The sequence below is a fragment of the Vanellus vanellus genome, assembly GCF_965231255.1.
Source record: "Vanellus vanellus genome assembly, contig: HAP1_SCAFFOLD_1940, whole genome shotgun sequence".
NCBI classification, from domain to species: domain Eukaryota; kingdom Metazoa; phylum Chordata; class Aves; order Charadriiformes; family Charadriidae; genus Vanellus; species Vanellus vanellus.
In genome coordinates, this window is record NW_028127733.1 from 1 (window position 1) to 23,465 (window position 23,465).

The 23,465-nt window shown below is 62.2% G+C and overlaps 1 protein-coding gene across 1 annotated transcript; it reads left to right on the forward strand.

Moving 5' to 3' along the window:
* Positions 1-11,088: 11,088 nt before the first annotated feature.
* LOC309685064 (rRNA 2'-O-methyltransferase fibrillarin-like) lies at positions 11,089-22,761 on the forward strand (the record flags this gene model as incomplete). Its single annotated transcript, XM_082500871.1, has 6 exons — positions 11,089-11,140; positions 12,631-12,816; positions 15,304-15,398; positions 16,194-16,364; positions 20,292-20,424; positions 22,471-22,761. Coding segments are annotated over 6 exons (928 nt in total), but the record flags the coding sequence as incomplete, so codon positions are not given.
* Positions 22,762-23,465: the final 704 nt, after the last annotated feature.

A 23,465-nucleotide genomic window follows, 5' to 3' on the forward strand; every position in this document is an offset into this window, starting at 1 on the left:
GGGGGACGGGGGGGGACAAGAGGGGGACGGAGGGGACGGGGGGGGACAAGAGGGGGACGGAGGGGACGGAGGGGACGGAGGGGACGGAGGGGACGGAGGGGACGGAGGGGACGGAGGGGACGGAGGGGACGGAGGGAGACGGGGGACGGGGGGACAGAGGGACGGGAGGGGACGGAGGGGGGACGGGGGGGGACAGAGGGGGGACGGGGAGGGGACGGGGGGGGGACGGGGGGGGACGGGGGGGGGACGGGGGGGGGACGGGGGGGGACGGGGGGGGACGGGGGGGGACGGGGGGGGGACGGGGGGGGGACGGGGGGGGGACGGGGGGGGACGGGGGGGACGGGGGGGGACGGGGGGGGACGGGGGGGGACGGGGGGGGGACGGGGGGGGACGGGGGGGGGACGGGGGGGGACGGGGGGGGGACGGGGGGGGGACGGAGGGGGGACGGAGGGGGGACGGAGGGGGGACGGAGGGGGGACGGAGGGGGGACAGAGGGGGGACAGAGGGGGGACAGAGGGGGGACAGAGGGGGGACAGAGGGGGACAGAGGGGGACAGAGGGGGACAGAGGGGGGACAGAGGGGGACAGAGGGGGGACAGAGGGGGGACAGAGGGGGGACAGAGGGGGACAGAGGGGGGACAGAGGGGGACAGAGGGGGGACAGAGGGGGACAGAGGGGGACAGAGGGGGACAGAGGGGGGACAGAGGGGGACAGAGGGGGACAGAGGGGGGACAGAGGGGGGACAGAGGGGGGACAGAGGGGGGACAGAGGGGGACAGAGGGGGGACAGAGGGGGACAGAGGGGGGACAGAGGGGGGACAGAGGGGGGACAGAGGGGGGACAGAGGGGGACAGAGGGGGGACAGAGGGGGGACAGAGGGGGGACAGAGGGGGGACAGAGGGGGGACAGAGGGGGACAGAGGGGGACAGAGGGGGGACAGAGGGGGGACAGAGGGGGGACAGAGGGGGGACAGAGGGGGGACAGAGGGGGACAGAGGGGGACAGAGGGGGGACAGAGGGGGGACAGAGGGGGGACAGAGGGGGGACAGAGGGGGGACAGAGGGGGGACAGAGGGACAGGGAGGCGACAGAGGGGACAGAGGGACAGGGAGGCGACAGAGGGACAGGGAGGCGACAGAGGGACAGGGAGGGGACAGGGAGGGGACAGGGAGGGGACAGGGAGGGGACAGGGAGGGGACAGGGAGGGGACAGGGAGGGGACAGAGGGGGACAGAGGGGGACAGAGGGGGACAGAGGGGGACAGAGGGGGACAGAGGGGGACAGAGGGGGGACAGAGGGGGGACAGAGGGGGGACAGAGGGGGGACAGAGGGGGGACAGAGGGGGGACAGAGGGACAGGGAGGCGACAGAGGGACAGGGAGGCGACAGAGGGACAGGGAGGGGACAGAGGGGACAGGGAGGGGACAGAGGGGACAGGGAGGGGACAGAGGGGACAGGGAGGGGACAGAGGGACAGAGGGACAGAGGGACAGGGAGGGGACAGAGAGGGGACAGAGGGACAGAGGGACAGAGGGACAGAGGGACAGAGGGACAGAGGGACAGAGGGACAGAGGGACAGAGGGACAGAGGCACAGAGGCACAGAGGGACAGAGGGACAGAGGGACAGAGGCACAGAGGCACAGAGGGACAGAGGCACAGAGGGACAGAGGGACAGAGGGACAGAGGGACAGAGGCACAGAGGGACAGAGGGACAGAGGCACAGAGGGACAGAGGGACAGAGGGACAGAGGGACAGAGGGACAGAGGCACAGAGGGACAGAGGGACAGAGGCACAGAGGGACAGAGGGACAGAGGGACAGAGGCACAGAGGGACAGAGGCACAGAGGCACAGAGGGACAGAGGCACAGAGGGACAGAGGCACAGAGGGACAGAGGGACAGAGGCACAGAGGGACAGAGGGACAGAGGGACAGAGGGACAGAGGGACAGAGGCACAGAGGGACAGAGGGACAGAGGCACAGAGGGACAGAGGGACAGAGGGACAGAGGCACAGAGGGACAGAGGCACAGAGGCACAGAGGGACAGAGGCACAGAGGGACAGAGGCACAGAGGGACAGAGGCACAGAGGCACAGAGGCACAGAGGCACAGAGGGACAGAGGGACAGAGGGACAGAGGGACAGAGGGACAGAGGCACAGAGGCACAGAGGCACAGAGGCACAGAGGCACAGAGGGACAGAGGGACAGGGGGACAGGGGGACAGGGGGACAGGGAGGGGACAGGGAGGGGACAGGGAGGGGACAGGGAGGGGACAGAGAGGGGACAGAGAGGGGACAGAGAGGGGACAGAGAGGGGACAGGGAGGGGACAGAGAGGGGACAGGGAGGGGACAGAGGGACAGGGAGGGGACAGAGGGACAGAGGGACAGAAGGACAGGGGGACAGAGGGACAGGGCCCACCCAGGTAGTTCTGCCAGCAGTTCTTGGTCTGGTTCTGGTTGGGGAAGCGGCTGTCGAACGGCGCCGTCTTATAGCGCTGCAGTTTGGCCTTCACCTCCTCCGCCATGGCTGGGCGGGAACGGCGCTAATTAAGCCCCTCCGCTAATTAACAGCCCCTCCCCCACCCCCTTAATCACCCCCCCCCCCTCCCCTCCCCTCCAGGGGGAATTAATGCGCCTGGGAATAATTAACACACACACACACACACACACACACCCCCGAAGGAAGGAGCAGGGGGGTGGGGAGAGGGCGGTGGGGGTAATGAAGAGGGTTAATTAGCCCCGAGGTTAATTAGCGGCCTCCAGGGGTAATTAGCAATCTCTCCCGGCTAATTAGTCCCCCTGGGAATAATTAATCTTTGCCTGGAATAACTAATTCCTTCTAAGGACAATGGGGATGGTAATGGGGTGGTGGGACGGAAGTCCCCCACCAAAAGGTAATTAACAGGCTTAATTAACACCAGTGCTAATTAACAGCCCCCACAACTAATTAACAATCTCTCCAGACTAATTAGTCCCCCTGGGAATAATTAATCTCTCCCTGGAATCATTAATTCTCTCTAAGGACAACGGGGATGGTAATGGGGTGGTGGGACAGAAGTACCCCACCAAAAGGTAATTAACAGGCTTAATTAACACCAGTGCTAATTAAAAGCCCCCACGACTAATTAACAATCCCTCCAGACTAATTAGTCCCCCTGGGAATAATTAATCTCTCCCTGGAATCATTAATTCTCTCTAAGGACAAAGGGGATAGAAATGGGGTGGTGGGACAGAAGTACCCCACCAAAAGGTAATTAACGGCCTTAATTAACCCCAGGACTAATTAACAGCCCCCACAACTAATTAACAATCCCTCCAGACTAATTAGTCCCCCTGGGAATAATTAATCTTTGCCTGGAATAACTAATTCCTTCTAAGGACAATGGGGATGGTAATGGGGTGGTGGGACGGAAGTCCCCCACCAAAAGGTAATTAACAGGCTTAATTAACACCAGTGCTAATTAACAGCCCCCACGACTAATTAACAATCCCTCCAGATTAACTAATCCCCCTGGGAATAATTAATCTCTCCCTGGAATCATTAATTCTCTCTAAGGACAACGGGGATGGTAATGGGGTGGTGGGACGAAAGTACCCCACCAAAAGGTAATTAAGGGGCGTAATTAGCACCAGCACTAATTAACAGCCCCCACGACTAATTAACAATCCCTCCAGACTAATTAATCCCCCTGGGAATAATTAATCTCTGCCTGGAATCCTTAATTCTCTCTAAGGACAATGGGGATGGTAATGGGGTGGTGGGATGGAAGTACCCCTAGAAAAGGTAATTAACAGCCTTAATTAACACCAGCGCTAATTAGCAGCCCCCACAACTAATTAACAATCCCTCAGGACTAATTAATCCCCCTGGGAATAATTAATCTTTGCCTGGAATAATTAATTCTCTCTAAGGACAACGGGGATGGTAATGGGGTGGTGGGATGGAAGTACCCCTAGAAAAGGTAATTAACGGCCTTAATTAGCACCAGTGCTAATTAACAGCCCCCACGACTAATTAACAATCCCTCCAGATTAACTAATCCCCCTGGGAATAATTAATCTCTCCCTGGAATCATTAATTCTCTCTAAGGACAATGGGGATGGTAACGGGGTGGTGGGACAGAAGTACCCCACCAAAAGGTAATTAACAGCCTTAATTAACAACAGCACTAATTAGCAGCCCCTACAACTAATTAACAGTCCCTCCAGACTAATTAACGCCCCTGAGAATAATTAAACTCCTTTTGGAATAATTAATTTCCACTAAGAACCACAGGAACGGTAACAGAGCGGTATAGGGAATACCCCACCAGGGGGTAATTAACGGCCTTAATTAACCCCAGGACTAATTAACAGCCCCCAGGACTAATTAACAGCCCCCAGGACTAATTAATCCCCCCCTGAGAAGGACTATGGGGATGATAATGGGGCGGGGGGGTGTGTGTCCCCCAGGGGGTAATTAACAGGCTTAATTAACCCCAGGACTAATTAACAGCCCCCAGGACTAATTAACAGCCCCCAGGACTAATTAACAATCCCTCTGGATTAATTAATCCCCCCCTGAGAAGGACTATGGGGATGATAATGGGGTGGGGGTGTGTGGGTCCCCCAGGGGGTAATTAACAGGCTTAATTAACCCCGGGACTAATTAACAGCCCCCAGGACTAATTAACAACCCCCAGGACTAATTAACAATCCCTCTGGATTAATTAATCCCCCCCTGAGAAGGACTATGGGGATGATAATGAGGCGGGGGGGGGGGGGTGTCCCCCAGGGGGTAATTAACAGGCTTAATTAACCCTGGGACTAATTAACAGCCCCCGGGACTAATTAACAGCCCCGGGGACTAATTAACAGCCCCCAGGACTAATTAACAATCCCTCTGGATTAATTAATCCCCCCCCTGAGAAGGACTATGGGGATGATAATGGGGCGGGGGGGGGGGGGGGGGTGTCCCCCAGGGGGTAATTAACAGGCTTAATTAACCCGGGGACTAATTAACAGCCCCCGGGACTAATTAACAGCCCCCCTTAATTAATTAGTCCCCCCCAGGAAGGACCAGGGGGGTGGTTGGGGGGGGGGGGGGGGCACTCTGGAGTAATTAACAGTGGTAATTAACTAATTAACACCTCCTGCCACTAATTAACACCCCCCCCAGTGCTCCCAGTAACCCCCCAGTGTCCTCTCGCTGCCCCCAAGGCCCTCCCCAGTGCTCCCAGTAACGCCCCCCCCATCCCGTCCCATCCCCTCCCAGTAACCCCCCATTCCTTCCCAGTGCTCCCAGTAACTCCCCAGTGCCTCCCAGTAACCCCCCCCCATCCCGTCCCATCCCCTCCCAGTAACCCCCCGTTCCTTCCCAGTGCTCCCAGTAACCCCCCAGTCCCCTCCCAGTAACCCCCACTCTCCTTCCAGCACTCCCAGTAACCTCCCCATCCCCTCCCAGCGCTCCCAGTAACCTCCCCAGTGCTTCCAGTAATCCCTAGTCTCCTTCCAGTGCTCCCAGTAACCCCTCAGTCCCTTCCCAGTGCTCCCAGTAACACCCCAGTGCCTCCCAGTAACCCCCCCAGAAACGCCCCGGTGCTCCCAGTACCCTCCCCATCCCCTCCCAGTGCTCCCAGTAACCTCCCCAGTGCTTCCAGTAATCCCCAGTCTCCTTCCAGTGCTCCCAGTAACCCCTCAGTCCCTTCCCAGTGCTCCCAGTAACTCCCCAGTGCCTCCCAGTAACCCCCCCAGAAACGCCCCGGTGCTCCCAGTACCCTCCCCATCCCCTCCCAGTGCTCCCAGTAACCTCCCCAGTGCTTCCAGTAATCCCCAGTCTCCTTCCAGTGCTCCCAGTAACCCCTCAGTCCCTTCCCACTGCTCCCAGTAACCCCTCAGTCCCCTCCCAGTGCTCCCAGTAACCCCCCAGTCCTCCCCCAGTAACCCCCACTCTCCTTCCAGTGCTCCCAGTAACCCCCCAGTCCCCTCCCAGTGCTCCCAGTAACCCCCCAGTCCCCTCCCAGTAACCCCCACTCTCCTTCCAGCACTCCCAGTAACCTCCCCATCCCCTCCCAGTGCTCCCAGTAACCCCTCAGTCCCCTCCCAGTGCTCCCAGTAACCCCTCAGTCCCCTCCCAGTGCTCCCAGTAACCCCCACTCTCCTTCCAGCGCTCCCAGTAACCTCCCCATCCCCTCCCAGTGCCCCCAGTAACCCCCAATCCCGTCCCAGTAACCTCCAGTAACCCCCAATCCCGTCCCAGTAACCTCTCAGTCCCCTCCCATTAAGCCCCCATGCCCCTTCCAGTGCTTCCAGTAACTCCCCACTCTCCTCCCAGTATCCCCCCAGAACCCCCTTCAGCGCCCTCCCAGTGCTCCCAGTATCCTCCCCAGTGCCCCCCCAGTGCTCCCAGTTCCCCCCCGTGATCCCAGTTCCCCCCCCACAGTGCTCCCAGTAACCTCCCCAGTGCCTCCCAGTGCTCCCAGTCCCCCGCCCAGTGCTCCCAGTTCCCCGCCCGTGCTCCCAGTTCCCCCCCCCACTGCTCCCAGTAACCTCCCCAATGCCTCCCAGTGCTCCCAGTCCCCCCCCCAGTGCTCCCAGTTCCCCCCCACAGTGCTCCCAGTTCCCCCCCACAGTGCTCCCAGTTCCCCCCCACAGTGCTCCCAGTTGCCCCCCACAGTGCTCCCAGTTGCCCCCCACAGTGCTCCCAGTAACCTCCCCAATGCCTCCCAGTACTCCCAGTCCCCCCCCCAGTGCTCCCAGTTCCCCCCCCCAGTGCTCCCAGTTCCCCCCCCCAGTGCTCCCAGTTGCCCCCCCCAGTGCTCCCAGTTGCCCCCCCCAGTGCTCCCAGTTGCCCCCCCACAGTGCTCCCAGTTGCCCCCCCACAGTGCTCCCAGTAACCTCCCCAATGCCTCCCAGTACTCCCAGTCCCCCCCCCAGTGCTCCCAGTAACCTCCCCAGTGCCTCCCAGTGCTCCCAGTTCCACCCCCCACTGCTCCCAGTAACCTCCCCAGTGCCTCCCAGTGCTCCCAGTTCCCCGCCCACTGCACCCAGTAACCTCCCCAGTGCCTCAGTGCCTCCCAGTGCTCCCAGTCCCCCGCCCAGTGCTCCCAGTTCCCCCCCCACTACTCTCAGTAACCTCCCCAGTGCCTCCCAGTGCTCCCAGTTCCCCCCCCAGTGCTCCCAGTTCCCCCCCCCAGTGCTCCCAGTTCCCCCCCCAGTGCTCCCAGTAACCTCCCCAATGCCTCCCAGTGCTCCCAGTTCCCCCCCCAGTGCTCCCAGTTCCCCCCCCAGTGCTCCCAGTTCCCCCCCCCCAGTGCTCCCAGTTCCCCCCCCCCAGTGCTCCCAGTTCCCCCCCCCCAGTGCTCCCAGTTCCCTCCCCCCAGTGCCTCCCAGTACTCCCAGTCCCCCGCCACTGCTCCCAATAACCACCAGTCTCCTCCCAGTGCTCCCATTAACCCTCAGTCCCCTCCCAGCCCACCCCCAGCGCTCCCAGTAACGCCCCAGTGCTCCCAGTTCCCCCCCCACGCCGGTTACCACCGTCTCCGCTCAAAGTGACTTTCACCTCCGCCGCACACCCGCCGGAACCAACGAGACGCAGCGGAAGTACAGCGCGCCGCCGGAAGTGACGTACCCTTCTCCCCGCCCTGCCCCAGGCAAGTGAACGGGGAGGAACCATAGAGACGCGGCGGGTAGAGCGACCGTCGCGGAGGGAGGGGCCCGAGCCCGGAGGACTGCGGCGGCCATAGAGAGGAGACGGGAGGACTGAGCGTCGCCCCGAGGCTACCCCGGAAACGGCCCCAAAATACCCCGAAATGGCCTCAAAATAACCCGGAGCGACCCCAAGCCGGCTGAAAAATACCCTCAAGGCCTCAAATTTGGCATTATCTCCCTCTTCCTGTCCCCGAATACCCCGGGTTTGCCCCAAAATAGCCCCGAGAAGCTCAAAATGGTCCTCAGGACCGTGAAACGTCCCTAAATCCCCCCCCCCCCCCCCGACCCCAAACCCCCAATTTCTGTCCCCGAATCCCCCCTGGATTCCCAAAACACCCACTTCTCTCCCCAAATTCCCTACGGGACTCCCAACCCCCCAATTTCTGTCCCCAAATGCCCTCCAGGACCCCCCAAACCCCCATTTTTGTCCCCAAATCCCCCGAAGAAGACCCGAAAACCCCAATTTTCCCCCCCCCAAACCCTCATTTTTTTCCACAAATTGCCCCAGGAACCCCTAAATCCCCCATTTGTGCCCCCAAATTCCTTCCAGGACCCCCCAAACCCCCATTTCTGACCCCAAATCCCACCAAGAACCCCCCCAAACCCCCATTTCTGTCCCCAAATCCCCCCCAGGACCCGCAAACCCCCAATTTTTCGCTCTAAATCCTCCCCAGGACCCCCAAACTCCCATTTCTGTCCCCAAATCCCCCCAATAACCCCTCAAACCCCCATTTCCGTCCCTAAATTCCCTCCAGGACTACCAAAACCCCAATATCTGCCCCCAAACCCCCATTTTTTACCCCAAATCACCCCCAGGACGCCAAAACCTCTATTTCGGTCCCCAACCCCCCCCCCCCCCCCAGTACCGCCAAAACCCCCATTTCTGTCCCCGGATCCCCCACTGGGACCCTAAAACTCCCCATTTCTGTCCCCAAATCTTTCTCCCGACCCCCAAATCCCCCTTTATTCTCCCCAAATCCCCCTCCCCCCCCCCCCCCCCGCTTCCGGGGCCGCCGTCGGGCATTAGGACCCGGGGCAGCCCCTCCCGCTCCCGCCGTCCCGCGGCACTTCCGCCCGGTGAGGGGCGGGGCCGTGGCGGCAGGCGGGGCGCGGCGCATGCGCGGTGCCCGGGAAGGGGCGGGGTCGAAGGGCGGCGCTTCCGGTTCCGGGGGAGGGGAGACAGAGGCGCGTGTGGCCCCGCGTGGAGCAGCGGCGGGATGAGGCCAGGTCGGGACTGGGATATACTGGGAGGGACTGGGAGGGGACTGGGGTGCACTGGGAGGGGATTGGGGTGGACTGGGATGGACTGGGAGGGAGTGGGGGGAAACTGGGAGGGGATTGGGGTGGACTGGGATAGATTGGGAGGGACTGGGGTGCACTGGGAGGGAGTGTGGGGGGGACTGGGTTTTACTGGGAGGGAGTGGGATGGGATTGGGAGGGAGCGGGGGGGAAACTGTGAGGGGATTGGGGTGGACTGGGAGGGACTGGGATGCACTGGGAGGGAGTGGGATGGGATTGGATTGGGAGGGAGTGGGGGGAAACTGGGAGGAGATTGAGGTGGGCTGGGAGGGGACTGGGGTGCACTGGGAGGGAGTGGGATGGGATTGGGAGGGAGTGGGGGGAACTGGGAGGGGATTGGGGTGGACTGGGATAGACTGGGAGGGACTGGGGTGCACTGGGAGGGAGTGTGGGGGGGACTGGGTTTTACTGGGAGGGAGTGGGATGAGATTGAGAGGCAGTGGGGGGAAACTGGGAGGGGATTGGGGTGGACTGGGATGCACTAGGAGGGAGTGGGATGGGATTGGGAGGGAGTGGGGGGAAACTGGGAGGGGATTGGGAGGGACTGGGATGGGACTGGGATAGACTGGGAGGGGACTGGGGTGCACTGGGAGGGAGTGTGGGGGGGACTGGGTTTTACTGGGAGGGAGTGGGATGGGATTGGGAGGGAGTGGGGGGAAACTGGGAGGGGATTGGGGTGGACTGGGATGGACTGGGATAGATTGGGAGGGGACTGGGGTGCACTGGGAGGGAGTGTGGGGGGGACTGGGTTTTACTGGGAGGGAGTGGGATGGGATTGGGAGGGAGTGGGGGGAAACTGGGAGGGGATTGGGGTGGACTGGGATAGACTGGGAGGGACTGGGATGCACCGGGAGGGAGTGGGATGGGATTGGGAGGGACTGGGGGGAAACTGGGAGGGGATTGGGGTGGACTGGGAGGGACTGGGGGAAACTGGGAGGAGATTGGGGTGGACTGGGATAGACTGGGAGGGAGTGGGATGGGATTGGGAGGGAGTGAGGGGAAACTGGGAGGAGATTGAGGTGGGCTGGGAGGGACTGGGAGGGGACTGGGGTGCACTGGGAGGGAGTGGGATGGGATTGGGAGGGACTGGGGGGAAACTGGGAGGGGATTGGGGTGGACTGGGATAGACTGGGAGGGACTGGGGTGCACTGGGAGGGAGTGTGGGGGGGACTGGGTTTTACTGGGAGGGAGTGGGATGGGATTGGGAGGGACTGGGGGGAAACTGGGAGGGGATTGGGGTGGACTGGGAGGGACTGGGGGAAACTGGGAGGAGATTGGGGTGGACTGGGATAGACTGGGAGGGACTGGGAGGGGACTGGGGTGCACTGGGAGGGGACTGGGGTATACTGGGAGGGAGTTGGGCGGGACTAGGATGGACTGGGAGAGAGTTGGCGTGGACTGGGATTTACTGGGAAGGACTGGGATGGAGTGGGAGGGGACTGGGATGCCAGGGGAATGATATACTGGGAGGGACTGGGGGGCACTGGTGGGAACTGGGAGAGACTGGGATACACTGGGAGTGATCGGGTTGGGTCTGGGGGCGACGGGGGGAGACTGGGATATGCTGGGAGGGACTGGGAGAGCCGTCAGGGGGCACTGGGATATACTGGGGCGGGATTGGGAAGAGGGTGGAATGAACTGGGGGGAACTGGGAGGGAACTGGGAAGGACTGGGGGGGGGGGGGGGGGGTCACAGGGCGGTCCTGGGGGGCGACTGGTGTGACTGGGAGGGAGGTGGGGGGTGGTTGGGCCAAACTGGGAATACTGGGAGCTTCGGGGGGGGGAGCTGGGCCCCGTCCCAGTCTGTCCCAGTGCTCCCAGTTGCCCCAGTCTGACGGCGGCTCCCGGCAGGTTTCAGCCCCCGGGGGGGGCGCGGCGGGTTCCGGGGGGGCCGAGGTGAGTCACCCCTCCCAGTGCTCCCAGTATGGCCGGTCCCAGCCTTACTGGGAGCACCGCTTCCCTCTCCCAGTCTGCCCAGTTTGCCTTTAGTTCCCTCCCAGTATCCCCGGCTGCTCTCCAGCCTCCCCAGCTCCCCTCCCAGTATGCCCAGTTACTTCTCCCTTGCTTCCCAGTGTGCCCAGTTCCCCTCCCAGTATGCCCAGTTCCCCCCAGCATGCCCAGTTCCTCCTCCAGTTGCCTCTCCCAGTATTCCCAGCTTACCCCCAGTATGTTTAATCCCCCTTCAGTCCCTCCCAGTACGCCCAATTGCTCTCCCAGTATCCGCAAGTCCTCCCCAGTGCCTCCCAGTCCCCCTAGTGCTCCCACCCATTCCCAGTCCACACCAGTATCTCCAGTCTGCCTCCCAGTCCTCCCAGTATCATCAGTCCACCTCCCAGTTCCCTCCCCAGTATCCCCAGTTCCCCCCCATTCCTAGTCCCTTCCAGTATCCCCTTCCCCATTCCCAGTATCCCCAGTCTGCTTCCCAGTATCCCCAGTTCTTCCCTTCCCATTCCCAGTATCCCCAGTTGTTCACCCCCCAGTATCCCCAGTCCGCCTCCCAGTTGTCCCCCCCAGTATCCCCAGTTCTTCCCCCCCCATTCCCAGTTCCCCCCCCAGTATCCCCAGTCTGTCTCCCAGTCCCCCCCAGTATCCCCAGTTCCCCCCCCATTCCCAGTCCCCCCCAGTATCCCCAGTTCTCCCCCCCTTCCCAGTATCCCCAGTATCCCCAGTTCTTCCCCCCCCATTCCCAGTATCCCCAGTTACCCCCCCCATTTCCAGTCCCCCCCAGTATCCCCAGTTCTCCCCCCCTTCCCAGTATCCCCAGTATCCCCAGTTCTTCCCCCCCCTTCCCAGTATCCCCAGTCCCCCCCAGTTCCCCCCCCCATTCCCAGTCCCCCCCAGTATCCCCAGTTCTCCCCCCCATTCCCAGTCCCCCCCAGTATCCCCAGTTCTTCCCCCCCCATTCCCAGTATCCCCAGTTACCCCCCCCATTTCCAGTCCCCCCCAGTATCCCCAGTCCCTCCCCCCCCATTCCCAGTCCCCCCCAGTATCCCCAGTTCTTCCCCCCCTTCCCAGTATCCCCAGTCCCCCCCAGTTCCCCCCCCATTCCCAGTACCCCCCAGTCTCCCCAGTCCCCCCCATTCCCAGTACCCCCCAGTATTCCCAGTTCCCCCCCATTCCCAGTATCCCCAGTCTGTATCCCAGTTCCCCCAGTATCCCCAGTTCTCCCCCCCCCATTCCCAGTATCCCCAGTCCCCCCCAGTTCCCCCCCCAGTATCCCCAGTTCCCCCCCCATTCCCAGTATCCCCAGTTCTTCCCCCCCCATTCCCAGTATCCCCAGTCCCCCCCAGTTCGCCCCCCCTTTCCCAGTCCCCCCCAGTATCCCCAGTTCTTCCCCCCCCCATTTCCAGTCCCCCCCAGTATCCCCAGTTCTTCCCCCCCCCATTTCCAGTCCCCCCCAGTATCCCCAGTTCTTCCCCCCATTCCCAGTCCCTCCCAGTATCCCCAGTCCCCCCCAGTTCCCCCCCCATTCCCAGTCCCCCCCAGTCTCCCCAGTCCCCCCCATTCCCAGTACCCCCCAGTATTCCCAGTTCCCCCTCCATTCCCAGTATCCCCAGTTCTCCCCCCCCCCCCATTCCCAGTATCCCCAGTCCCCCCCAGTTCCCCCCCCCATTCCCAGTCCCTCCCAGTCTCCCCAGTTCCCTTCTTCCCACAGGTGGTTTCCAGCCCCGGGGCGGGGCCCGGGGGGGCGGGTTCGGGGGGCGGGGCCGAGGTGGCCCCGCCCGAGGAGGCTCCGCCCGCGGCGGCCCCGCCCGAGGAGGCTCCGCCCGGGGGGGGCGGGGCGGCCGCGGGGGCTTCCGGGGGGGCAAGAAAGTGACGGTGGAGCCCCATAGGCACGAAGGTGGGGGGCGCTATGGGGCGCGCTATGGGGCGGGCGGGGGGGGCGCTATGGGGCACTTGGGGGGAGTCTGTGGGGCAATTGGGGGGGGTCTATGGGGGGGTTGGGGGGCACTCGGGGGCATCTGTGGGGCAGTCGGGGGGGTTATGGGGTGGGTTGGGGCGTCTATGGGGCACTTGGGGGGGTCTATGGGGCAGGTTGGGGGTGGGTTGGGGGCATCTATGGGGCACTCGGGAGTATCTGTGGGGCAGTTCAGGGGGTTATGGGGTGGTTTGAGGGAGTCTATGGGGTGGGTTGGGGGGGCTGTGGGGCAGTCGGGGGCATCTATGGGGCAGTTGGGGGCATCTGTGGGTCAGTCGGGGGGTTATGGGGTGGGTTGGGGCATCTATGGGGCACTCGGGGGCATCTATGGGTCAGTCGGGGGGTTATGGGGTGGGTTGGGGCGTCTATGGGGCACTTGGGGGGTCTATGGGGCAGGTTGGGGGTGGGTTGGGAGCATCTATGGGGGGCACTCGGGAGTATCTATGGGGCAGTTGGGGGGGTTATGGGGTGGGTTGGGGCGTCTATGGGGCAATTGGGGTCTATGGGGCGGGTTGGGGGGGTTGTGGGGCACTCGGGGGCATCTATGGGGCACTTGGGGGGTCTATGGGGCAGGTTGGGGGTGGGTTGGGAGCATCTATGGGGCACTCGGGAGTATCTATGGGGCAGTTGGGGGGGTTATGGGGTGGGTTGGGGCATCTATGGGGCACTTGTGGGGGTCTATGGGGCAATTAGGGGGGTCTATGGGGCGGGTTGTGGGGCACTCGGGGGCATCTATGGGGCACTCGGGGGGTTATGGGGTGGGTTGGGGCATCTATGGGGCACTTAGGGGGGTCTATGGGGCAATTAGGGAGTCTATGGGGCGGGTTGGGGGGCAGTTGGGGGCATCTATGGGGCAGTTCAGGGGGTTACGGGGTGGTTTGAGGGGGTCTATGGGGTGGGTTGGGGGGGCTGTGGGGCAGTCGGGGGCATCTATGGGGCAGTCGGGGGGTTATGGGGTGGGTTGGGGCGTCTATGGGGCACTTGGGGGGTCTATGGGGCAGGTTGGGGGTGGGTTGGGGGGCATCTATGGGGCACTCGGGGGTATCTGTGGGGCACTTGTGGGGGTTATGGGGTGGGTTGGGGCGTCTATGGGGCACTTGGGGGGTCTATGGGGGGGGTTGTGGGGCACTCGGGGGCATCTATGGGGCAGTCGGGGGCATCTGTGGGTCAGTCGGGGGGTTATGGGGTGGGTTGGGGCATCTATGGGGCACTTGGGGGGGTCTATGGGGGGGTTGGGGGGTGGGTTAGGGGGCATCTATGGGGCACTCGGGGGCATCTATGGGGCACTCAGGGGGGTTATGGGGTCGGTTGGGGCGTCTATGGGGCAATTAGGGGGGTCTATGGGGCAGGTTGGGGGTGGGTTGGGGGCATCTATGGGGCACTCGGGGGCATCTATGGGGCAGTTCAGGGGATTATGGGGTGATTTGAGGGAGTCTATGGGGTGGGTTGGGGGGGCTGTGGGGCAGTCGGGGGCATCTATGGGGCAGTCGGAGGGTTATGGGGTGGGTTGGGGCATCTATGGGGCACTTGGGGGGGTCTATGGGGGGGTTGGGGGGTGGGTTAGGGGCATCTATGGGGCACTCGGGAGTATCTGTGGGGCAGTCGGGGGGGTTATGGGGTGGGTTGGGGCGTCTATGGGGCAATTAGGGGGGTCTATGGGGGGGTTGTGGGGCAGTCGGGGGCATCTGTGGGGCAGTCGGGGGGGTTATGGGGTGGGTTGGGGCATCTATGGGGCACTTGGGGGGGTCTATGGGGCAATTAGGGTGGTCTATGGGGGGGGTTGGGGGGTGGGTTAGGGGGCATCTATGGGGCACTCGGGGGCATCTATGGGGCAGTCGGGGGGTTGTGGGGTGGGTTGGGGCGTCTATGGGGCACTTGGGGGGTCTATGGGGCAATTAGGGGCGTCTATGGGGGGGTTGTGGGGCACTCGGGGGCATCTATGGGGCAGTCGGGGGCATCTGTGGGTCATTCGGGGGGTTATGGGGTGGGTTGGGGCATCTATGGGGCACTTGGGGGGGTCTATGGGGCAATTAGGGTGGTCTATGGGGCAGGTTGGTGGGTGGGTTAGGGGGCATCTATGGGGCACTAGGGGGCATCTGTGGGGCACTTGGAGGGTCTATGGGGCGGGTTGGGGGGGCTGTGGGTCAGTTGGGGGCATCTATGGGGCAGTCGGGGGGTTATGGGGTGGGTTGGGGCATCTATGGGGCACTTGGGGGGGTCTATGGGGCAGCTTGGGGCGTCTATGGGGCACTTGGGGGTCCCGTGGGGCAGTTGGGGGGCGGCTATGGGGCGGTTTATGAATCTATGGGGCAGGTTGGGGGGTGCCATGGGGCACTTGGGGGGCGGCGGGGGGTCGCCGTGGGGCAGTTGTGGGTCGCCGTGGGGCAGCTGTGGGTCGCCGTGGGGCAGGCGTGTTCATCTGCCGGGGGAAGGAGGACGCACTGGTGACGCGCAATATGGTGCCGGGGGAGTCCGTCTATGGGGAGAAGAGGATCTCGGTGGAGGTACTGGGAGGGACTGGGAGCAACTGGGAGGGACTGGGAGCAACTGGGAGGGAACTGGGAGGGACTGGGAAGGGATTGGGGGCAACTGGGACGGACTGGGGAGGGATGGAGGGCGGCGGGGAGGAGGTTAGGGGGCAACTGGGAGGGAGTGGGGGCAACTGGGAGAGGTGGAGGACACAGTGAGGATCTTCTCGAGCTCCATACTGGGAGCACTGGGAGCACTGGGAGGTGGCGCTGGTGGCACTGGGAGGGTGTGGGTGTCCATGGGACGTCACAGCCGGTGGGTGACATGTCCCCACATGTCCCTGTGCCCATAGTGGTGCCACCGAGCTTGAGGGCCTCAGTAGGACCTTCTCAAACTCCATACTGGGAGCACTGGGAGCATCGGGAGTTGGCGCTGGTGGCACTGGGAGGGTGTGGGTGTCCATGGGACGTCACAGCCGGTGGGTGACATGTCCCCACATGTCCCTGTGCTCATGGTGGTGACACTGAGCTTGAGGGCCTCCCTAGGACCTTCTCAAGCTCCATACTGGGAGCACTGGGAGCATCGGGAGGTGGCGCTGGTGGCACTGGGAGGGTGTGGGTGTCCATGGGACGTCACAGCCGGTGGGTGACATGTCCCCACATGTCCCTGTGCTCATAGTGGTGACACTGAGCTTGAGGGCCTCAGTAGGACGTTCTCAAGCTCCATACTGGGAGCACTGGGAGCACTGGGAGGTGGCGCTGGTGGCACTGGGAGGGTGTGGGTGTCCACGGGACGTCACAGCCGGTGGGTGACATGTCCCTGTCCCCCAGGACGGTGACACCAAGGTGGAGTACCGGGCCTGGAACCCCTTCCGCTCCAAGTTGGCGGCCGCCATCTTGGGGGGCATCGACCAGATCCACATGCGACCGGGGAGCAAAGTCCTCTACTTGGGCGCCGCCTCGGGGACAACCGTCTCACACGTCTCCGACATCGTGGGACCGGTAAGGACAGGCGGCCACCGCGCCCTCGGGGACGTCACCGTGAGGTCCCGGGGTGAGGGGACACCACACGGGGTCTTCAGGCCCATGGGGACCTCTTGGAGGTGGCATCTGCCTATACTTGGGGATGTTCTTGAGGTCCTTTATGGAGGTCACTGTGGGGCGGTGGGAGAAGGGGACGTGGGGGTGGCACCGTGTGGCCCATGGGGACGTCACCGTGAGGTCCCGGGGTGAGGGGACACCGCATGGGGTCTTCAGGCCCATGGGGACCTCTTGGTGGTGGCATCTGCCTATACTTGGGGATGTTCTTGAGGTCCTTTATGGAGGTCACGGTGGGGGGTGGGAGAAGGGGACGTGGGGGTGGCACCGTGTGGCCCATGGGGACGTCACCGTGAGGTCCCGGGGTGAGGGGACACCACACGGGGTCTTCAGGCCCATGGGGACCTCTTGGTGGTGGCATCTGCCTATACTTGGGGATGTTCTTGAGGTCCTTTATGGAGGTCACGGTGGGGGGTGGGAGAAGGGGACGTGGGGGTGGCACCGTGTGGCCCATGGGGACGTCACCGTGAGGTCCCGGGGTGAGGGGACACCGCACGGGGTCTTCAGGCCCATGGGGATCTCTTGGAGGTGGCATCTCCATCTACTTGGGGATGTTCTTGAGGTCCTTTATGGAGGTCACCGTGGGGCGGTCGGAGAAGGGGACGTGGGGGTGGCACCGTGTGGCCCTCGGGGACGTCACTGAGAGGTCCCGGGGTGAGGGGACACCTCACGGGGTCTTCAGGCCCATGGGACCTCCTGGAGGTGGCATCTGCCTATAGTTGGAGATGTTCTTGACGTCCTTTATGGAGGTCACGGTGGGGGGTGGGAGAAGGGGACGTGGGGGTGGCACCGTGTGGCCCATGGGGACGTCACCGTGAGGTCCCGGGGTGAGGGGACACCGCACGGGGTCTTCAGACCCATGGGGACCTCCTGGAGGTGGCATCTCCATCTACTTGGGGATGTTCTTGAGGTCCTTTATGGAGGTCACCGTGGGTGGTGGGAGAAGGGGACGTGGGGGTGGCACCATGAGGACCTCAGGATGTCCCCAGGGGTGGTGGCCCCACGTTCTTCGAGATGTTCTCCACCGTGAGGACCTCAGGATGTCCCCAGGGGTGGTGCCCTCATGGTTCTGGAGATGTTCTCCACCGTGAGGACCTCAGGATGTCCCCAGGGGTGGTGGCCTCGTGGTCCTGGAGATGTTCTCCACCGTGAGGACCTCAGGATGTCCCCAGGGGTGGTGGCCTCGTGGTCCTGGAGATGTTCTCCCCCGTGAGGACCTTAGGATGTCCCCAGGGGTGGTGGCCTCGTGGTCCTGGAGATGTTCTCCACTGTGAGGACCTCAGGATGTCCCCAGGGGTGGTGGCCCCACGTTCTTCGAGATGTTCTCCCCCGTGAGGACCTCAGGATGTCCCCAGGGGTGGTGCCCTCATGGTCCTGGAGATGTTCTCCACTGTGAGGACCTCAGGATGTCCCCAGGGGTGGTGGCCCCACGTTCTTCGAGATGTTCTCCCCCGTGAGGACCTCAGGATGTCCCCAGGGGTGGTGGCCTCATGGTCCTGGAGATGTTCTCCACCATGAGGACCTCAGGATGTCCCCGTGAGTGGTGGCCTCATGGTCCTGGAGATGTTCTCCACCGTGAGGACCTCAGGATGTCCCCAGGGGTGGTGGCCTCGTGGTCCTGGAGATGTTCTCCACCGTGAGGACCTCAGGATGTCCCCAGGGGTGGTGGCCCCACGTTCTTCGAGATGTTCTCCCCCGTGAGGACCTCAGGATGTCCCCAGGGGTGGTGGCCTCATGGTCCTGGAGATGTTCTCCACCATGAGGACCTCAGGAATGTCTCCAGGGTTGGTGGCCTCATGGTCCTGGAGATGTTCTCCACCATGAGGACCTCAGGAATGTCTCCAGGGTTGGTGGCCTCATGGTCCTGGAGATGTTCTCCACCGTGAGGACCTCAGGATGTCCCCGTGAGTGGTGCCCTCATGGTCCTGGAGATGTTCTCCACCATGAGGACCTCAGGATGTCCCCAGGGGTGGTGGCCTCGTGGTCCTGGAGATGTTCTCCACCGTGAGGACCTCAGGATGTCCCCAGGGGTGGTGGCCCCACGTTCTTCGAGATGTTCTCCACCGTGAGGACCTCAGGATGTCCCCAGGGGTGGTGGCCTCATGGTCCTGGAGATGTTCTCCCCCGTGAGGACCTCAGGATGTCCCCAGGGTGGTGGCCCCACGTTCTTCGAGATGTTCTCCACCATGAGGACCTCAGGATGTCCCCGTGAGTGGTGGCCTCGTGGTCCTGGAGATGTTCTCCACCGTGAGGACCTCAGGATGTCCCCAGGGGTGGTGGCCCCACGTTCTTCGAGATGTTCTCCCCCGTGAGGACCTCAGGATGTCCCCAGGGGTGGTGGCCTCGTGGTCCTGGAGATGTTCTCCACCGTGAGGACCTCAGGATGTCCCCAGGGGTGGTGGCCTCATGGTCTTGGAGATGTTCTCCACCGTGAGGGCCTCAGGATGTCCCCAGGGGTGGTGGCCTCGTGGTCCTGGAGATGTTCTCCACCGTGAGGACCTCAGGATGTCCCCAGGGGTGGTGGCCCCACGTTCTTCGAGATGTTCTCCACGTGAGGACCTCAGGATGTCCCCAGGGGTGGTGCCCTCATGGTCCTGGAGATGTTCTCCACCGTGAGGACCTCAGGATGTCCCCAGAGGTGGTGGCCTCATGGTCCTGGAGATGTTCTCCACCATGAGGACCTCAGGAATGTCTCCAGGGTTGGTGGCCTCATGGTCCTGGAGATGTTCTCCACCGTGAGGACCTCAGGATGTCCCCAGGGGTGGTGGCCCCACGTTCTTCGAGATGTTCTCCACCATGAGGACCTCAGGATGTCCTCAGGGGTGGTGGCCCCACGTTCTTCGAGATGTTCTCCACCATGAGGACCTCAGGATGTCCTCAGGGGTGGTGGTCTCGTGGTCCTGGAGATGTTCTCCCCCGTGAGGACTTCAGGATGTCCCCAGGGGTGGTGGTCTCGTGGTCCTGGAGATGTTCTCCACCGTGAGGACCTCAGGATGTCCCCAGGGGTGGTGGTCTCGTGGTCCTGGAGATGTTCTCCACCGTGAGGACCTCAGGATGTCCCCAGGGGTGGTGACCTCATGGTTCTGGAGATGTTCTCCACGTGAGGACCTCAGGATGTCCTCAGGGGTGGTGGCCGCGTGGTCCTGGAGATGTTCTCCACCGTGAGGACCTCAGGAATGTCCCCAGGGGTGGTGGCCCCACGTTCTTCGAGATGGTCTTCACCGTGAGGACCTCAGGATGTCCCCAGGGGTGGTGGCCTCATGGTCCTGGAGATGTTCTCCACCGTGAGGACCTCAGGAATGTCCCCAGGGGTGGTGGCCCCACGTTCTTCGAGATGGTCTTCACCGTGAGGACCTCAGGATGTCCCCAGGGGTGGTGCCCTCATGGTTCTGGAGATGTTCTCCACCGTGAGGACCTCAGGATGTCCCCAGGGGTGGTGCCCTCATGGTTCTGGAGATGTTCTCCACCATGAGGACCTCAGGATGTCCCAGGGGTGGTGGTCTCGTGGTCCTGGAGATGTTCTCCCCCGTGAGGACCTCAGGAATGTCCCCAGGGGTTGGTGGCCCCACGTTCTTCGAGATGTTCTCCACCGTGAGGACCTCAGGATGTCCCCAGGGGTGGTGGCCTCATGGTCCTGGAGATGTTCTCCACCGTGAGGACCTCAGGATGTCCCCATGAGTGGTGCCCTCATGGTTCTGGAGATGTTCTCCACCGTGAGGACCTCAGGAATGTCCCCAGGGGTGGTGGCCCCACGTTCTTCGAGATGTTCTCCACCGTGAGGACCTCAGGATGTCCCCATGGGTGGGGTGACCTCCTCCTCCCCATCTCCAGGAGGGATTGGTCTACGCCGTAGAGTTCTCCCACCGGTCCGGTCGGGACCTCATCAACGTGGCCAAGAAACGCACCAACGTCATCCCCGTCATCGAGGACGCCCGTCACCCCCACAAGTACCGCATGCTCATCGGTGAGGTCCCCCCAGGAGGTCCCAGCGGTGGCTTTCGGGGGCTGGAGAAGACCTCTTGGCGGAGGGGGGGGGGGGGGGGGGGGGGAGAAAGGGCTCGAGAAGATCCTGGAGAAGGTTTTGGGGGTCTTCAGGATGGTTTGGAGGTCCGGGAGAAGGTCTGGAGGTATCTCGGAGAGGTTTTTGAGGGGGTTTCGGGCGTTGAGAAGATCTAAAGTGGGTCTTCACGCCACTGGGTGGTCTTAGAGAAGATCTTGGAGGTCTTGAGAAGGTTTTGGTGGTCCTCAAGGTGGTTTGGAGGTCCTGGAGAAGGTCTGGTGGTCCCTCGAGGTATCTCAGAGGGGGTTTTGAGGTAGTTTTGGGTGTTTTGGAGATCCCATGGTGGATCTCAGGGTGCGTTGGTGGTCTTAGAGAAGAACTTTGTGGTCTTGGGAAGGTCCTGGAGAAGGTTTTTGGTGGTCTTCAGGATGGTTTGGAGGTCCTGGAGAAGGTCTGGAGGCCCCTGGAGGTATCTCAGAGGGGGTTTTGAGGTAGTTTTGGGTGTTTTGGAGATCCCCGGTGGATCTCAGGGTGCGTTGGTGGTCTTAGAGAAGAACTTTTTGGTCTTGGGAAGGTCCTGGAGAAGGTTTTGGTGGTTTTCAGGATGGTTTGGAGGTCCTGGAGAAGGTCTGGTGGCCCCTGGAGGTATCTCAGAGGGGGTTTTGAGGTGGTTTTGGGTGTTGCGAAGATCTATGGTGGGTTTGGGGATCTCTTGGTGGTCTTAGAGAAGATCTTGGAGGTCTTAAGAAGTTCCTGGAGAAGGTTTTGGTGGTCTTCAGGATGGTTTGGAGGTCCTGGAGAAGGTCTGGAGACCCCTGAGGTATCTCAGAGTGGGTTTTGAGGTGGTTTTGGTGTTGTGATGATCTGAGGTGGGTTTGGGGATCTCTTGGTGGTCTTAAGAGAAGAACTTTGTGGTCTTGGGAAGGTCCTGGAGAAGGTTTTGGTGGTCTTCAGGATGGTTTGGAGGTCCTGGAGAAGGTCTGGTGGCCCCTGGAGGTATCTCAGAGCGGGTTTTGAGGTGGTTTTGGGTGTTGTGATGATCTGAGGTGGGTTTGGGGATCTCTTGGTGGTCTTAGAGAAGAACTTTGTGGTCTTGGGAAGGTCCTGGAGAAGGTTTTGGTGGTCTTCAGGATGGTTTGGAGGTCCTGGAGAAGGTCTGGTGGCCCCTGGAGGTATCTCAGAGGGGGTTTTGAGGTGGGTTTGGGTGTTGTGATGATCTGAGGTGGGTTTGGGGATCTTTTGGTGGTCTTAGAGAAGAACTTTTGGTCTTTGGAAGGTCCTGGAGAAGGTATTGGTGGTCCTCAAGGTGGTTTGGAGGTCCTTGAGATGGTCTGGAGGTCCCTGGAGGTATCTCAGAGTGGGTTTTGAGGTAGTTTTGGTGTTTTGGAGATCCCCGGTGGATCTCAGGGTGCGTTGGTGGTCTTAGAGAAGAACTTTGTGGTCTTGGGAAGGTCCTGGAGAAGGTTTTGGTGGTCTTCAGGATGGTTTGGAGGTCCTGGAGAAGGTCTGGTGGCCCCTGGAGGTATCTCAGAGGGGTTTTGAGGTGGTTTTGGGTGTTGCGAAGATCTATGGTGGGTTTGGGGATCTCTTGGTGGTCTTAGAGAAGATCTTGGAGGTCTTAAGAAGGTCCTGGAGAAGGTTTTGGTGGTCCTCAATGTGGTTTGGAGGTCCTGGAGAAGGTCTGGAGGTCCCTGGAGGTATCTCAGAGTGGGTTTTGAGGTGGTTTTTGGGTGTTTGATGATCTGAGGTGGGTTCGAGGATCTTTTGGTGGTCTTAGAGAAGAACTTTGTGGTCTTGGGAAGGTCCTGGAGAAGGTTTTGGTGGTCTTCAGGATGGTTTGGAGGTCCTGGAGAAGGTCTGGTGGCCCCTGGAGGTATCTCAGAGGGGTTTTGAGGTAGTTTTGGGTGTTTTGGAGATCCCGGCTGGATTTTGGGGTGCGAGGGGGGTGGGGGAGGGTGTTATGGGGTCCCCCCAACGTGGTTGTCCCCGTCCCACCCCACCCCACCCCAGGGATGGTGGACGTCATCTTCGCGGACGTGGCGCAGCCGGACCAGACGCGCATCGTCGCCCTCAACGCCCACCACTTCCTGCGCAACGGCGGCCACTTCCTCATCTCCATCAAGGTGACGCCCCCTCCCAGTAGCACCCAGTGCCCACCAGTATCCCCCAGTGCCCACCAGTGCCCACCAGTAGCACCCGGTGGCCCCAGGGTCCACCAGTACCCAGCAGTATCCATCCCCTGGCACCCACCAGTACCCACCAGTACCCCCAGTGGCCCCCAGTTACCCCCAGTGCCCACCAGTATCCCCCAGTTACCCCCAGTGCCCACCAGTACCCACCAGTTACCCCCAGTGCCCACCAGTACTCACCAGTATCCCCCAGTTAGTACCCCCAGTGCCCACCAGTATCCACTACTACTCCCAGTGCCCACCAGTATCCCCTGGCACCCCCCAGTGGCCAGCAGGGTCCACCAGTGCCCACCAGTATCCCCCAGTTACCCCCAGTGCCCACCAGTATCCCCCAGTTAGTTACCCCCAGTGCCCACCAGTATCCCCTAGCACCCCCAGTACCCCCCAGTTACCCCCAGTGGCCCCCAGGGTCCCCCAGTGCCCACCAGTATCCCCCAGTGCCCACCAGTACCCACCAGTATCCCCCAGTTTCCCCCAGTGCCCCCCAAATACCCACCAGTCCCCCCCCAGTACCCCCCAGTTTCCCCCAGTACCCCCCCGAATAGCCACCAGTACCCCCCCAGTGCCCCCCAGTTTCCCCCAAATAGCCCCCAGTATCCCCCAGTACCCCCCAGTGCCCCCCAAATACCCCCAGTGCCCCCCAGTTTCCCCCAGTACCCCCCAAATAGGCACCAGTATCCCCCAGTGCCCACCAGTGCCCCCCGAATAGCCACCAGTACCTCCCAGTCTCTCCCAGTGCCCCCCCGAATAGCCACCGGTACCCCCGAATAGCCACCAGTACCTCCCAGTTTCCACCAGTACCCCCCCCAGTCCCCC